At 38.2% G+C, this 17,128-nt stretch overlaps 1 protein-coding gene across 1 annotated transcript in view; it reads left to right on the top strand.

Moving 5' to 3' along the window:
* The window catches only part of ITPR3 (inositol 1,4,5-trisphosphate receptor type 3), a 579,835-nt gene that overhangs the window by 122,387 nt on the left and 440,320 nt on the right, over positions 1-17,128 (top strand). Inside the window, 2 exon segments of the mRNA XM_053706861.1 lie at positions 4,974-5,044; positions 6,308-6,429. Of these exon segments, the coding sequence (XP_053562836.1) occupies positions 4,974-5,044; positions 6,308-6,429 (193 nt within the window).

The following is a 17,128-nucleotide window of genomic DNA, read 5'->3' as shown; positions in this document are numbered from 1 at the left end:
TATTCTATGGTCAGACACTGGGAGGACTTTGCCTCTTCCGTGGCATTCTGTGCTTGCAGGATGTTGGAGAGACGTCTGTTCTGTCTCTGTGTCTGGTCTTATCCCGGGTTTCGCTTGGTATAGGCGTGGCCTCCTTTCCCTGTTTGGGCCCCTTTGGGTCTCTGTGAGCTGGGCTCACTCGTGGAGGTGTTCTTTTTTGTATTATGTTTCTTTTCGGTTTCCTTGGTTTTCCTTTGCCTTGTTCCCTTGGCGGTTTCGGCTGGTGTCTCCTCCATTTGTGGAGATGAGCGGTGGGGGACCGTTTGTTGGGCGACAGTGTCTACTGGAAGACTGTTGGCTCAGTCAAGTCCGTTTGCAGTCTCTAGTTTGGCTTCTGGACTAACTACGAGTCAGTGTCATTGGGGCTTTTCCTCTTAAAGTTTTCTTGGCTTCGGACGAAGCGAGGTTTTTTATTGGGTAGAGGTTCAGGTCTGGTGCCCTCAGTATGGGCCTCCTATTGTACCCTCCCGTCTTGGCATTCATTGTCCTCTATAGCTTGGGTATTGTTTTCTCAAAAGTAATGAATGTAGCTGTGGACTCTTTCCATTTAAGAAGAAGAATATAAATTATGCTTACCTGATAATTTCCTTTTCTTCTGATGGAAAGAGTCCACAGCTCCCCACCCGTAATTTTATGTGGGGTGTCCTTATATTCTTGTTGCACCTTTCACCCTGATATTTCTTCTACTGTTCCTTGTTCCTCGGCAGAATGACTGGCGGATGAGGAGAGTGGGAGGAGTATTTAAGCCTGTGGCTGGGGTGTCTTTGCCTCCTCCTGGTGGCCAGGTTATTATTTCCCAAAAGTAATGAATGCAGCTGGGGACTCTTTCCATCAGAAGAAAAGGAAATTATCAGGTAAGCATAATTTATGTTTTACACATACATACATACACACACACACACACATATATATATATATATATATATATATATATATATATATATATATATATATATATATATATATATATATATATATATATATATATATATATATATATATATATATATATATACAGTATATGTACACGTACACATGTTTAGACATGTACTATATGTATGCATATATACAGTATATTATAGGCCTTTGCAATCAAACACCTTGTCATATACCATATACCTTTTGAAACTTATATCTTTTTGTTATTAATATTTATGTTTAATTTTTAACAGAAAGTGTATATATGAGTGTAAATGTATTTTTTATGTATTTATGTTGTGTTTGTTTTTTGTCTTTGTTTTTTAGCCCTAATCCTTTACACAAGGGGGCATATTTATCAAGCTCCGTATGGAAGCTCGCCGGAAACAAGACCGCTGCTCCATAACTTGTCCGCCTGCTCTGAGGCAGTGGACAGAAATCAACCCGATCGAATATGATCGGGTTGATTGACACCCCCTGCTAGTGGCCGATTGGCTGCGAATCTACAGGGGGCGGCATTGCACCAGCAGTTCACAAGAACTGCTGGTGCAATGATAAATGCTGACAGCGTATGCTGTCAGCATTTATCGATGTGCAGCAGACATAATACGCTACTTCGTATAATGTCCGCTCGCACATTGATAAATATACCCCCAGGTCTTCAGTCACACTTTTTTAATATTGTGCACACTAACATTAGCGTGCCACTTGTAATCTAGCTCAGATTCTGTGATTTATTTATTTTTTACTTTAAATATAATCTACTATTAAATGTATTAAGGGTTGAAAGAGGACACCTGTTTACAATAGAAAAGTAAAAAACCCTTTCACTGTCGGTTTTAAGGGCAAGCTCAAGGTTTTTAGACAACACTGAGTCATCTTTATCTGAGTCATCTTTATCTTTATTTTAGTCCTGTTATATTCAAAAAGCCAGGCCAATAGAAATTGTACATAACTTTCAAATAATCAAAATAGTTTTTAATACATATGGAGCAAAATATCAATAGGGGTCACAAATTGTAAAAACGTTACTAGCTGTGCTGTATTGATTAGCATGGTTTGTCTAGCATATGCTTAAAGGGACATAAAACAAGTTGGGATAGAGACAAAATATAATAATATGTACGTTAATCACTTTACCTTCAAATTTATATTGCAGTGCCTCACATTAACACTTTTTTTTAAGTTTATGAATTGTACTGCTCTAACTCCCCCCACACAATTCCTTATATGGCTGTATCTATCTCCGAGCATGCCTAGAAGCAAATAAGCTGCTGTGAACTCAGTTGAAATACAATTCCCGTGTTTCTAAAGCTAAACACTGATAAGGAGGGGTGGATCAGACAAATGCCAGCAATTTTTAAACTTTTATTGTATGCAAACTATTTTACTTAATTAGCCCTTTTAGGATATGCACAGATCTCAACATGTTTTATGGCACTTTAAATGGACTTGAAACCCACATTTTTTAATTTCATGATTTAGATAGAACATGAAATTTTAAACAACTTTCCAATGTACTTCTATTATCTAATTTGCTTCATCCTCTTGATATTCTTTGTTGAGAAGCATATCTAAATTAGCTCAGTAGCTGCTGATTGGTGGGTGCACATAGATGCCTTGTGTGATTGGCTCACCCATGTGGATTGCTATTTCACAACAAAGAATACCTAAATAATGAAGCAAATTAGATAATAGAAGTAAACTGGAATGTTGTTTAAAATTGAATTCCCTATCCGAATCATGAAAGTAAAAGTTTGGGTTTCATGTTAATTTTAAGGGACATTAACATTATTTTATAAATGCATCAGTAATTCGTATTTGCAGTGTACACAAGATAAATGTTTTAGAAGTAAAATTTGCATTGTTTTGCATTCCCGAAATGCACTTCTTGAAAATGCTTTTAAGTGTTTATCTTATCTTTGCTGTAGCCAGCTATGATATAAATAAGCTCCTCTGCTGATTAATCACTTTGCTTTATGTAGATGGTTCAGGACTGATTGCCACGGAATGCACACCAGTCTTTCAGGAGGAGTACAAATTTTCAGATCTAATTTACAGGAAAAGCAGGCAAATTAAATTATGAAAGTGCTTTTAAAGGTCACAATGAACCTTTCTGTGGTTTTTTTTTTCTGCCCTCCATTTCTGTAATTTTATAGAGACATGAAACCCAATGTTTATTCTTTATTTATTCATTCACAGAGCATACTATTTTAAACAACTTTCAAATTTACTTCTCAGTGTTCTCCCCAAGCCCTATTTAGGGCCAGATTACAAGTGGAGCGGTATTTAACGCTCTCCCTCACGTGCTAACTCCTCTAGAAGTAAGCTTTTTGAGTTTGTTGGGTAGTGCTTGTATTACAAGTTAAAAGTTTTCACTTGTGCACTAACCCAATGCATGCAAAAATCCAAAGTTAGAATATTGTGACACATCAGCTTATTCCCCCATAGAAGTTAATGTAGCAAAAAAGTGGTGGGGGAGGGAAACTAACACCCTACTCACGCGCAAACTAATCGCATATTCTTAAGTGCACTAACCTGATATGAAAATATGAATATTTCACATTCCAAAGTTCTTCACATAGCAGAATATGTTCTATTTATTCATAAATACATATTTTTATTTATATATATATATATATATATATATATATATATATATATATATATATATATATATATATATATATATATATATAATATATATATATGTAATGGTATTTTGCTTCAAAATTAGACGAAGGGAAAAACTTAAGGTATATTTATTATGAATGAAAAAAAGAGTCACAGTGCATTTATATAAAGAAAAGGAATTAACAAGCAAAATTACACACAGCAACAGTTTAAAATAAAGAGGAGAAATATTACAGAACTTATAACTTTACCAGAATAGCCTCTGTTCCAGGCAGATGAAATGAAAAATAGTCAAACACGCTTGTGCACGCAACCTCCCATGCAGAATGATCATATTATTTTGCTGAAATCACAGTTAAGTACACCAGAGAATGAACAAATGCCACCCCAGTACACACAGACCTGTCACTTATTGCTCAACCCAGCCATATAACTGCCCTAACAGTTCCCTTAGGCATCCTAGTCCTAAATTAATAAGAAGTGTATATTTTGTATAGGATGAAGCAGTATTCTTCTAGAGCCATAATATGTGTTCAGCTGGTAAAGGGACTTGTAATGCAGAAAAAAAAGAAATGTCGAGACTACAAACTGGAGATAATCCCATATGGATGTCTTGATCCCTTTCACACCTGAGATACATCACCATGTCCCATTAGCAGGCACATAGCAGTAGTTGTGTGAGCTAAAACAAACCAGGTATCTAGCTATCAAGTGCTTGATTTAAATATAAATGCTTTATAGCCATTTGATTTGATTTATAGTAAAATACTCAGTGCTCCATTGTCATTTTCAACTAGATAGAATTTTTTTCTCTGCCAGGTGGCCAAAGAAGTATCCAGATGGGGCAGAGTAATCCTTTGCAATATTATAATTTTTTTATTATTATTATTATTGTCCAAAGAACACAGTAATTGCATAATTTAACATACATTGATCCAATCATATGTAAAAAATTTAATATTAGACAACTTTGGTGTTCAGTAAAAGTGGTGTGTCCATTAAATAAACCTTGACTGAGATAGATAAATGTCTTACATTGGATTACATTGAACATTTTATAGCATATAATATATTTATGAAAACATTTTGTTTAGAATTTTGTATGTTATAGATACGTTTTTAAGAAAAAATGTTTATGTATGTATCTGTCTCCCCTCTCTATCTATCTATCTATCTATCTATCTATCTATCTATCTATCTATCTATCTATCTATCTATCTATCTATTTCTCTCTTTCTCTCACTGTCTTTCTGTCTATCTACATATCTGTCTGTCTCACCTAGCTACCCATGATTTAAACCAAGAGGATATCATACCCTGTGTTGAATACTCTTACAGTACAAAGAGCTGTATCTCACCTGACCCCACTGTGCATTTTTCAGGTTAGTGGACGACCGGTGTGTTGTGGAGCCAGCAGCTGGAGACCTTGACAATCCCCCAAAGAAATTCAGAGGTGAGAAACCTAAAGCAATTGATGGTTGGTTTGTGCTCAGTGTATGTAATGATTCAACAATATCAGAGGAGACAATGTATTAACTTTATCCTTCAATCTCTCTCTGTTTCCACCTCCTTATCTGTATTTCATTTTCCTTCTCTATTAACCCCTCGTTTTTCCCCTTTATATATACTTTATTATGCTCATGGCTCCCAATTCCCTATATCTTATCCTGATCACTTTTCTCTCCCCCTTTCACTTTTTCCCTTTCACCTCTTCACGTCCCCTCTACTAATTACATACTTACTGCTTATTTCACGTTATCACTGTGTCTGCCTGGTCACTGCATTATTCCTTTATATTAATCATTATCATTTTTGTTATTGATTCATAACTACTCCTCATTGTCACCTGCTTATGTCTATTCATTACTCTCCTAATCACAACTTCATTAATGTCTCATTACTTATTACTCTCTTCTATCATCATTTATTTTTCTTTCTTATCCACTTCTTTATTCCTTATAATTTTCTCTCACTAATATGTATATCTATCACTTTCCATCTCTTTCTTTTTGTCTCTTTGTCTCTTATTACTCTATCTGTTATTACTCTGCCTCTTATCGCTCTGTCTCTTACCACTTTCTGTCTCTTATTATTATATCTCATCACTCCCTCTCTCTATATATTATAACTGTTATTTTACTCTCTAACAACTATTTGTCTCTTACTGCAACTATCACCGCTGCCTCTTACTGTTCTTCATGTCGTATTATATTGACTCTCACATCTCTCTCTCTTATAACTGTCTCTCATAACTATTTGTCTCTTATTACTCTACCACTCTAATGTCTCTTATTCTCTGTGCGTTGTTCCTGTCTGTCAACGCTCTGTCTGTCACCACTCTCTCTTCTCTTAATCACTCTCTTTCTCCTTATCACATGACTGCCCCACTCTCCTACTGTACGCTTACCACTCTCCTACTGATTTTACTACTCACCCTTTCCCTTTTAACCTCCTTGCCTTCTCATTGTTTCTTCTCACTCCCCTTCTGCTCTATTCCTCACCACTCTCTTTCTCATCACATCTTCTAATCTCATCACCCGCTCATACTTCCATATTGTTTACTCCCCAACATTTTATTCAACCTACTCTCATCCACTTTCTTACCACCACTTATCACCTGGTACTTATCACATCCTCTCACTTTCTGTCCCTTATCACTCACTCTAATATCTTCACTTCCTGTATTTGCCCCCTCCCTATCCCCTATCTCTCTCAGACTGCCTGTTTAAGGTATGTCCCATGAATAGATATTCTGCACAGAAGCAGTATTGGAAAGCCAAACAGACTAAACAAGACAAAGAAAAAATCTCAGATGTCCTCCTTTTACAGAAACTACAGGTAAATCATAAATTCCCCTTATAAGTGATCTCTATTTGTTTTATGGTTAGTAATCAGTGTTTCCCATAACCCACCCATTGTATAATCCCTAATACAGTTGCTCATCAACATTTGACTTGTAAAATACTCTTTTCTTCTATAAGATAAGACGAGTCCACGGATTCATCCTTTACTTGTGGGATATTATCCTCCTGCTAGGAGCACCACAGCAGAGCTGTCTATATAGCTCCTCCCTTGACTCCACCCCCAGTCATTCTCTTTGCCTACTCTAAGTACTAGGAAGGGTAAAGTGAAAGAGGTGATAAAATGTTAGTTTTTATTTTCTTCAAGCAAGAGTTTTTTATTTTAAATGGTACCGGTGTGTACTATTTTCCCTCAGGCAGCAGATGGATGAAGACTTCTGCCTGGAGGCTGATGATCTTAGCAGTTGTTACTAAGATCCAGTGCAGTTCCCACAGAATGGCTGAAACTTCAGTGTAAGGAACGTTTTACTTGCTATAAGCAGTGAGGTATGTTCAGTCATTTTTTTCTGGAGAGACTGTGTTATTTCAGAATTGGCTGACAGTATCCCCACGAGGGAGAGGGTAAGCAGTAATCCTAAAGTATAAAGAGGGGTATTACTGAGCTTGCATATATGGGCTATATAAAAATGGTTGACACTGATGTTTGAATGTTTGTGGGCAAACATTTACATGTCTGGGAGTGCAGATAACGTTTTTAAAGAAGAGACGTTTTTATGCTTTATTAAGAAGGGTACACATGGCTTCATTTCAGGGTTTATGAACTGTGTGGAGAGATGCAGGGGGTGCTTTTTATTGAAATAAACGTTTTATAATTTTCCGTTTTTTCTGGTAAGGGTTAAGTATTCCTTTCCTTGTGGGGCAAACTTAGCTGCAGAATTGGGATGCTTCTATCATAAAATTGGGACAAATTTATTGTTTTCAAGCAGTTTTGGAAAAATTGTATGTTTTTTTTCTCTTAAAGGCGCAGTACCGTTTTTTTAAGATTGTTATTTTTTCACTAAATAGAGTGTTTTCAAGCTTGTTTGTGGTTATTACTAGCCTGTTTAACATGTCTGACATTGAGGAAAGCCAATGTTCCATGTGTTTAGAAGCCATTGTGGAACCCCCACTTAAAATGTGTCCCTCATGTACTGAAAGGGCCTTACATTGCAAAGAACATATTTTAGCTGATAAAAGTATGTCTCAGGATGATTCTCAGTCAGAAGAGAATCAGGTTTTGCCATCTACTTCTCCTCAAGTGTCACAACCTTTAACGCCCGCACAAGCGACGCCAAGTACTTCTAGTGCGTCTAATTCATTCACCCTTCAAGATATTGCCGCAGTTATGTCTACTACCCTCACAGAGGTATTATCTAAACTGCCTGGTTTGCAGGGGAAGCGCAGTAGGTCCGGTATGAGAGTAAATGCTGAGCCCTCTGACGCTTTATTAGCCATCTCCGATGTACCCTCACAATGTTCTGAATTGGGGGTAGGGAAATTGCTGTCTGAGGGAGAACTTTCTGATTCAGGAAAGATGTTCCCTCAAACAGACTCAGATATGATGGCTTTTAAGTTTAAGCTTGAACACCTCCACTTGTTACTCAGGGAGGTTTTAGCGACTCTGGATGATTGTGACCCTATTGTAATTCCTCCAGAGAAATTGTGTAAAATGGATAGATATCTAGAGTTTCCTACTTACACTAATGTTTTTCCGGTCCCTAAGAGGATTTCGGACATTGTTACTAAGGAATGGGATAGACCAGGCATTCCGTTCTCTCCCCCTCCTACTTTTAAGAAAATGTTTCCCATATCTGACACCATTCAGGATTCGTGGCAGTCGGTCCCTAAGGTGGAGGGAGCTATTTCTACCCAAGCTAAGCGTACAACTATACCTATTGAGGACAGTTGTGCTTTCAAAGATCCTATGGATAAAAAATTAGAGGGTCTTCTAAAGAAAATGTTTATTCATCAGGGTTTTCTTCTGCAACCTATAGCGTGCATTGTTCCTATAACTACTGCAGCTGCTTTTTGGTTCGAGGCTCTTGAGGAGGCTCTTAATGTTGAGACTCCATTGGATGAGATTTTAGATAGAATTAAGGCTCTCAAGCTAGCTAATTCTTTTATTACAGATGCCGCTTTTCAACTGGCTAAATTAGTGGCAAAGAATTCAGGTATTGCCATTTTAGCACGTAGAGCGTTATGGCTTAAGTCCTGGTCTGCTGATGTGTTAGCAAAATCTAAGCTATTAGCTATTCCTTTCAAGGGTAAGACCCTATTCGGGCCTGAACTGAAGGAGATCATTTCCGACATCACTGGAGGAAAAGGCCATGCCCTTCCTCAGGATAAGATAAATAGAATGAGGGCCAAACAGAATAATTTTCGTTCCTTTCAAAACTTCAAAGGTGGTCCCGCTACCTCCTCCCCTGCCACAAAGCAGGAGGGGAATTTTGCTCAATCCAAGTCTGTCTGGAGACCTAACCAGACCTGGAATAAAGGTAAACAGGCCAAGAAGCCCGCTGCTGCTACCAAGACAGCATGAAGGGGTAGCCCCCGATCCGGGACCGGATCTAGTGGGGGGCAGACTTTCTCTCTTCGCTCAGGCTTGGGCAAGAGACGTTCAGGATTCCTGGGCATTAGAAATTGTGACCCAGGGGTATCTTATAGAATTCAAAGATTCTCCTCCAAGGGGGAGATTTCATCTTTCACGGTTGTCTGTAAACCAGACAAAAAGAGAGGCGTTCTTACGCTGTGTAGAAGACCTATATCCTATGAGGGTAATCTGCCCAGTTTCAAAAGCAGAACAGGGGCAGGGGTTTTACTCCAATCTGTTTGTGGTTCCCAAAAAAGAGGGAACCTTCAGACCGATTTTAGATCTCAAGATCTTAAAACAAATTTCTCAGAGTCCCATCCTTCAAGATGAAGACCATTCAGACAATTTTACCAATGATCCAGGAGGGTCAATATATGACCACCGTGGATTTGAAGGATGCGTATCTTAACATTCCTATCCACAAAGATCATCACCAGTTCCTCAGGTTCGCTTTCCTGGACAAGCATTACCAGTTTGTGGCTCTTCCTTTCGGGTTGGCCACAGCTCCCAGAATTTTCACAAAGGTGCTAGGGTCCCTTCTGGCGGTTCTAAGGCCGCGGGGCATAGCAGTGGCGCCCTATCTGGATGATATCTTGATTCAGGCGTCAACTTACCAACTAGCCAAATCCCACACGGACATCGTGTTGGCTTTTCTAAGATCTCACGGTTGGAAGGTGAACATAAAGAAGAGTTCACTTGTCCCTCTCACAAGAGTTCCATTCCTGGGAACTCTGATAGACTCGGTAGACATGAAAATTTTTCTGACCGCGGTCAGAAAATCAAAGATCTTAACTACCTGCCGAGCTCTTCATTCCATTCCTCAGCTGTCAGTGGCTCAGTGTATGGAGGTAATTGGATTAATTGTAGCGGCAATGGACATAGTTCCGTTTGCTCGCTTGCATCTCAGATCACTGCAACTGTGCATGCTCAAACAGTGGAATGGGGACTATGCAAATTTATCTCCTCAGATAAATTTGGATCAAGAGACCAGAGACTCTCTTCTTTGGTGGTTGTCACAGGATCATCTGTCCCAGGGAATGTGTTTCCGCAGGCCAGCATGGGTCATAGTGACGACGGACGCCAGTCTATTGGGCTGGGGTGCAGTCTGGAATTCCCTAAAGGCACAGGGTGTGTGGACTCAGGAGGAGGCTCTCCTTCCAATAAATATTAAATATTCTAGAACTGAGAGCGATATTCAACGCACTTCAGGCGTGGCCTCAGCTGGCTTCGGACAAATTCATAAGATTCCAGTCGGACAATATCACGACTGTAGCATATATCAATCATCAAGGGGGAACAAAGAGTTCTCTAGCGATGATAGGTTTCCAAAATAATTCAATGGGCAGAGACTCACTCTTGCCATCTATCAGTAATCTATATCCCAGGAGTGGAGAACTGGGAAGCGTATTTTCTAAGTTGACAGACTTTTCATCCGGGGAGTTGGAGCTCCATCCGGAGGTGTTTGCGCAATTGATTCATCAATGGGGCACACCAGAATTGGATCTGATGGCATCTCGTCAGAATGCCAAACTTCCTTGTTACGGGTCCAGATTGATGGATCCCCAAGCAGTACTGATAGATGCTCTAGCGGTACCTTGGTTGTTCAACCTGGCTTATGTGTTTCCTCCTTTTCCTCTCCTTCCTCGTCTGATTGCCAGAATCAAACAGGAGAGGGCTTTGGTAATTTTGATAGCACCTGCGTGGCTATGCAGGACTTTGTATGCAGACCTGGTAGAAATGTCATCTCTGCCACCGTGGAAACTGCCACTGAGACAGGACCTTCTCATTCAAGGTCCGTTCCAGCATCCACATCTAGTTTCTCTGCGGCTGACTGCCTGGAGATTGAACGCTTGATTTTATCTAAGTGGGGATTCTCTGAGTCGGTCATAGATACCTTGATTCAGGCTCGAAAGCCTGTCACTAGGAAAATTAGGCGTAAATATCTTTATTGGTGCGAATCCAAAGGCTACTCATGGAGTAAGATCAGGATTCCTACGATTTTGTCCTTTCTCCAAGAAGGATTAGAGAAGGGGTTATCAGCTAGTTCCCTAAAGGTACAGATATCAGCTTTATCAATTTTACTGCACAAGCGTCTGGCAGATGTTCCAGATGTTCAGTTGTTTTGTCAGGCTTTAGTTAGAATCAAGCCTGTGTTTAAACCTGTTGCTCTGCCATGGTGTTTGAATTTAGTTCTTAAAGTTCTTCAAGGGGTTCCGTTTGAACCTATGCATTCCATAGAGATTAAGCTTCTATCTTGGAAAGTTCTGTTTTTAGTTGCTATCTCTTCAGCTCAAAGAGTTTCTGAACTATCTGCCTTGCAATGCGACTCGCCTTATCTTGTTTTCCATTCCGATAAGGTGGTTTTGCGTACCAAACCTGGATTCCTTTCTAAGGTTGTTACTAATAAGAATATTAATCAGGAAATTGTTGTTCCTTCTCTGTGTCCTAACCCTTCTTCTAAGAAGGAGCGTCTGTTAAACAATTTGGACGTGGTTCGTGCTTTGAAGTTTTACTTGCAAGCGACTAAAGATTTCCGTCAAACATCTTCTCTGTTGTATATTCTGGAAAATGGACAGCAGCCTCCTGAAAGGATTACAGCTCACTCTACTAGAGCGGTGGCTTCCACATGGGCTTTTAAGAACTATGCTTCTGTTGAATAGATTTGTAAGGCTGCGACTTGGTCTTCCCTTCATACCTTTTCCAAATTTTCCAAATTTGATACTTTTGCTTCTTCGGAGGCTATTTTTGGGAGAAAAGTTCTTCAAGCAGTGGTGCCTTCTGTCTAGGCATCTGTCTTGTCCCTCCCGTTCATCCGTGTCCTGTAGCTTTGGTATTGTATCCCACAAGTAAAGGATGAATCCGTGGACTCGTCGTATCTTATAGAAGAAAAGTAAATTTATGCTTACCTGATAAATTCATTTCTTCTATGATACGACCAGTCTACGGCCCGCCATGTCATTTTAAGGCAGATTATTTTTTTTTATTTAAACTTCAGTCACTTCTGCACCTTTTAGTTTATCCTTTTTCTTCCTATACCTTCGGTCGATCGACTGGGGGGTGGAGTCAAGGGAGGAGCTATATTGACAGCTCTGCTGTGGTGCTCTTTGCCACTTCTTGTTAGCAAGAGGATAATATCCCACAAGTAAAGGATGAATCCGTGGACTCGTCGTATCATAGAAGAAATCAATTTATCAGGTAAGCATAAATTTACTTTTTTTTTCCATAGTCCTTATAGATATCATAGATATAATCTTTCCAAAAATCACTTTCACATCCTGTTCTTAGATTTTTATGAAACTGCAGAGGCTTTAGAAATCTAATTTAATCCCATGTATTTCCAGTACAATAAATACCATTCTCTTTTTTTTTTCCTCTCAAAATAACCATTGTCCCTCAAGAAATAAAACCTCTATTGAAATATTTTTTTTGCCAGGGTCCTAAAGAAATTATTTTCAAATATTTAGCACATGAAGGAGATGCTTTAAGGTAGCTTCAATAAAAAAATGTTGCTTAAAACATAATTATCACAATAACACAATTTAAAATATCCTTTTGGTGTCCTACTGTGTTTTCTTTGCCAAGACATAGGAAATCTTATTTTCAAAGATTTAGCACCAGAAAAAAAATGTTCTAAAAAGTATTAAAGGGACATAAAACTCATGCTAAATCACTTTAAAGTGATGCAACATAACTGTAAAAAGCTGACAAGAAAATATCTCCTGAACATCTCTATGTAAAAAGGAAGATATTTTACCTCAAAAATTCTTCAGCTCAACAAAGTGCTGTGTTAAAAGTTATACTCAGCTGCTGCCCATCTGCAAGTTGAACCCCCCCCCCCCCCCCCAAAAAAAAAGAAACAGCATCAGCGGTGCAGAGATAATGCTTTGCCTTTGATATGATCTCATGAGATTTCATAGAACTTACTTAAAGGGACAGTCAACAACATTTTTGTTGTTTAAAAAGAAAAAGAAAATTAATCCCTTTATTATCCATTCCCCAGTGTTGCATAACAGACAGTTATAATATATATATATATATATATATATATATATATATATATATATATATATATATATATATATATATATATATATATATATATATCCTCAGTAATTACCTTGTATCTATGCCTCTGCAAGTTGCCCCTTGTTTCAGTTCTTTTGACAGACTTGCATTTGAGCTAATCAGTGCTGACTCCTAGGTAACTTCACGTGCGTGAGCTCAATGTTATCTATATGACACACATGAACTAACACCCTCTAGTGATGAAAAACTCTCAAAATGCATTCAGATAAGAGGTCAGCCTTTAAGGTCTAAAAAAATTAGCATATGAGCATACCTAGGTTTAGCTTTCAACTAAGAATACCAAAAGCACAAAGCAAAATTGGTGATAAAAGTAAATTGGAAAGTTGTTTAAAATGACATGCCCTATTTGAATCATGAAAGTTTATTTTGGACTTGACTGTCCCTTTAACCCCTTAAGAACCGGGCATTTCAGACAAAAATTTCCCTAAAAGACCAGAGCATTTTTAGCATTTTTGCCTTCACTACATTTAAACAGAAATAGAGCCTTTTTTATATTTACCTATCAAAACTATATATTTTTTTTAAGTAGACAACCCAAAGTATTGATCTAGGCCCATTCTGGTATATTTCATGCCACCATTTCACCGCCAAATGCGATCAAATAAAAAAAAAAAACCTTTAACTTTTTCACAATTATTTACAAACAGCTTGTGCAATTATGGCACAAATGGTTGTAAATGCTTTTCTGGGATCCCCTTTGTTCAGAAGTAGCAGACATATATGGCTTTGGCATTGTTTTTTGGTAATTAGTAGGCCGCTAAATGCCACTTCACACCACACTTGTATTATACCCAGCAGTGAAGGGGTTAATACGGTAGCTTCTAGGGTTAATTTTAGCTTTAGTGTAGAGATCAGCCTCCCACCTGACACATCTTACCCCCTGATCCCCCTCAAACAGCTCTATTCCCTCCCCCACTTTACAATTGTCACCAACATCTTAAGTACTGGCAGAAAGTCTGCCAGTATGAAAATAAAAAGGTTTTTTTTTTTAAAATATATTTGTTGCAGTGTAGGTTCTCCCTGACACCCCCCCCCCCAAAAAAAAAAAGCTCCCTAACCCTCCCCACTCTACTTATTTTCCCACCATCTTAGGTACTGGCAGCTGTCTGCCAGTACCCAGTTTGCTGCAAAATTGGCAAAAAATTAAAAAAAAAAGTCACATTTTTTCTGTAGTGTAGCTGCCCTCTCTCAATACACTACCCCTCCCCCTCCCAGATCCCTTTCTTTTAATGGATCCCACATGGGATACCCCTCATTGCCCCTACTCCCTCCTTCCCCCTCAATGACACAGTTTTTCAGTGTTTTTTTTTTAATTCCCTATAGCCTGGCAGAGCCGTACCACCCACTCCCGCCCTCCTCCCGCCTCCTCAAGCGATGGGAAGCCCACCTGCCTCCCTCCTTACCTATGCTGCATCACTTTCATGTGCTTCAACATTTGGGTATTATGTCCCTTTTAAGTGGATTTCTGTCTACTTAACTAGCACTAATCAACAGCGCTAGTTGCATATCTGAGTTGTGTGACTAGCCCTGCTGATTAGATCAGTGACAGGTTCCGCTTGGGGCCAGCAGTGCACTGTGGGTCCCCAGTGAAATACGCTATTGATCCAATCAGCAGCTCTGCTTCCACATCTGAGCCTTGCGAATAACACTGCTGATTGGATCAGCTGTATCTTCCACTTGGGACCAGTAATGCAAGTCCCAAGCGTTTTTTCTTCTATGTGTTTTAACCCCTTTGTAAAGGGTTGAACACAAAGTAGTCTGGAGTTGATAGACTTATTGTACATGCTCGAAATGATTCAAAATGGCCCTTTAAACAAGTTCAAAATATTTTTGGTTAAAAAAAAAGTTAGGTAAAAGCTGTTTAAAGTGCAACTGAATTTGCATGTGGTAGTGAATGTTTAAAAGTAACACCCAGGTTATCTATTGCTCACTTGTTGATATAGGGACAACTCCTACAGAAAAAAAAGATGGTTTATTTAGCACAGGAACATCATAATAAAACAAACAAACAAAGCATTGTAATGCATTTTGAAATACTGTCAGAACAGATAGATAAAAAAGAACGACTGCAGGATTAAAAGGGACCCTAAAGTCAAAATTAAACTTTAATGATTCAGTAAGAGCATGCAATAAAAAAAATCCATTTTATTTCCATTATCAGTTTGTGCTCAGACTTTTTATATGCACACTTTTTGAGGCTTCAGCTCTTACTGAGCATGTAAGAAAAGAGTTCCCAGTGTCAGTCTGTAATTGGCTAATGGGGTCAGGGAAATAGAAGCAATCTTTGAAAATTCTGAGAAAAATTTTTTTCTGAAAATTTGAAATGCAAAGTAACCTCATTGTCGTTTTATTGTGTAGTTGTCAGTGAATTATACAATTCTACTGTATTTGATGGTCCTTTAAATCTGCAATTCAGAATCATTCTCAAATTAAAATACATTTAGGGTATTTGACGAAACTGATCCATGCATTTGAAGCTGGAGTTCTAATAGCCCCTCTGCTCTGTAGCTCACTCATTCCTTTTATCGCTACTTGGCACTGCAACTTCCAAGCTGAACACAAACTATGACGGGTGGGGTTGTGTGACTTCTCTTGCTAATTGCCCTTTTTCTGCTCAGGGGTTAAACACATAGATTACCAGGATAATTAAGACATTTAAGGATGCCGTTTTAACCACTATAATGTCCCTTTCATGACTTTTTGTTTCATGATCTATGTATATTTGTTTTTGGCATCTATGTAATGATATGTTGCTAAAACATTGCTTATTTAAAGTTTGTTTATATAGACATATAGATTTATTTATTTTTAAATATGATTTTTAATTATTTGTTTATGGTCCTTTGAGTGAACAGAAGAAAATTGAATTTGAAATGAATAACACTCTTGAATGGATATAAATCTGTATTCAGGTGATTGAGATAAAAATTGTATTATCTTATAACATTAAGCCAGTAGTTATTTTAACAGAAATATGAATTAATGCCTAGGGGATAAACTGTAATGTATTTTCTGTTTGCTTCAGTATCGATTAAACGATGTTAAAAACTAGACTTAATGCAAAAATATTTTAACATATTCAGTTTTTTTAGTAATAGAGTGTTTATACATGTAGTGTCCATTTAATGTTCTGATTTATTCTAAGGTAGTAATAAAATTACTTTAATAAGGCGATGCATAATTTAATGGAAAATAAAAGCTTTTTTATGTAGCAGCGATCATCAGACCATGGCGTAGATTTATCAAGCAGCAGATGCAGCTTTCTATGCCCAAGGTTTCCGGCTTGCCGGAAAATTGCATGCTCTTTCGAAATTGTGCAAGAAAACATATGGGTTTCATGTCCCTTTAAATGGTGTCTTGGAAAACTGGTCAACTTAGTAAACATCTGATTTTAGTCTAAAGGATTGTAACAGAAACTCTTGCCAGATAACACAAGGCTTGCTCTGATTATGAGATCTAGAAATCCAAGCCCATTAAAATATGTTTAAAACATACTTTTTACTTTAATGCTGCAAATTATGCTTATAGATTCCTTCATTATTCAGTAAATGTAAAAATGTCTCTTGATCCAGTGGCAGCTGGTGAAATTTAAAGATGCTGGGGCGCTTGACCCCACCCCTTTAAATAAAGCCACATCCTCAGATGGCACCACTAATTCATTAATTAAATAAATAAAAGGTAGACCGAAACACAGAAAAGAGAGAGACAGATGATATATTATTTTATATTTTTCCACATTACCACTATTACATTATACATTACTATTTTTATCACAGCCTATAGCTTTGTAATATATGCCAATGGCCCAATGCCTGTATATATCTGTGAAGTTGGAAATGCATTGCAAAATGTACACCAGAAGAGGGGAGAGAGAGAGAGACCGAGGGGAGAGAGAGAGACCGAGGGGAGAGAGAGAGAGAGACCGAGGGGAGAGAGAGAGACCGAGGGGAGAGAGAGAGACTGAGGGGAGAGAGAGAGACAGAGGGGAGAGAGAGAGAGAGATGCAGAGGGGGGAGAGAGA

Source organism: Bombina bombina, chromosome 3 (genome assembly GCF_027579735.1).
Source record: "Bombina bombina isolate aBomBom1 chromosome 3, aBomBom1.pri, whole genome shotgun sequence".
Lineage (NCBI taxonomy): Eukaryota > Metazoa > Chordata > Amphibia > Anura > Bombinatoridae > Bombina > Bombina bombina.
Note: the sequence above shows the minus strand (reverse complement) of the source record. Positions and strands in the feature narration are given on the sequence as shown.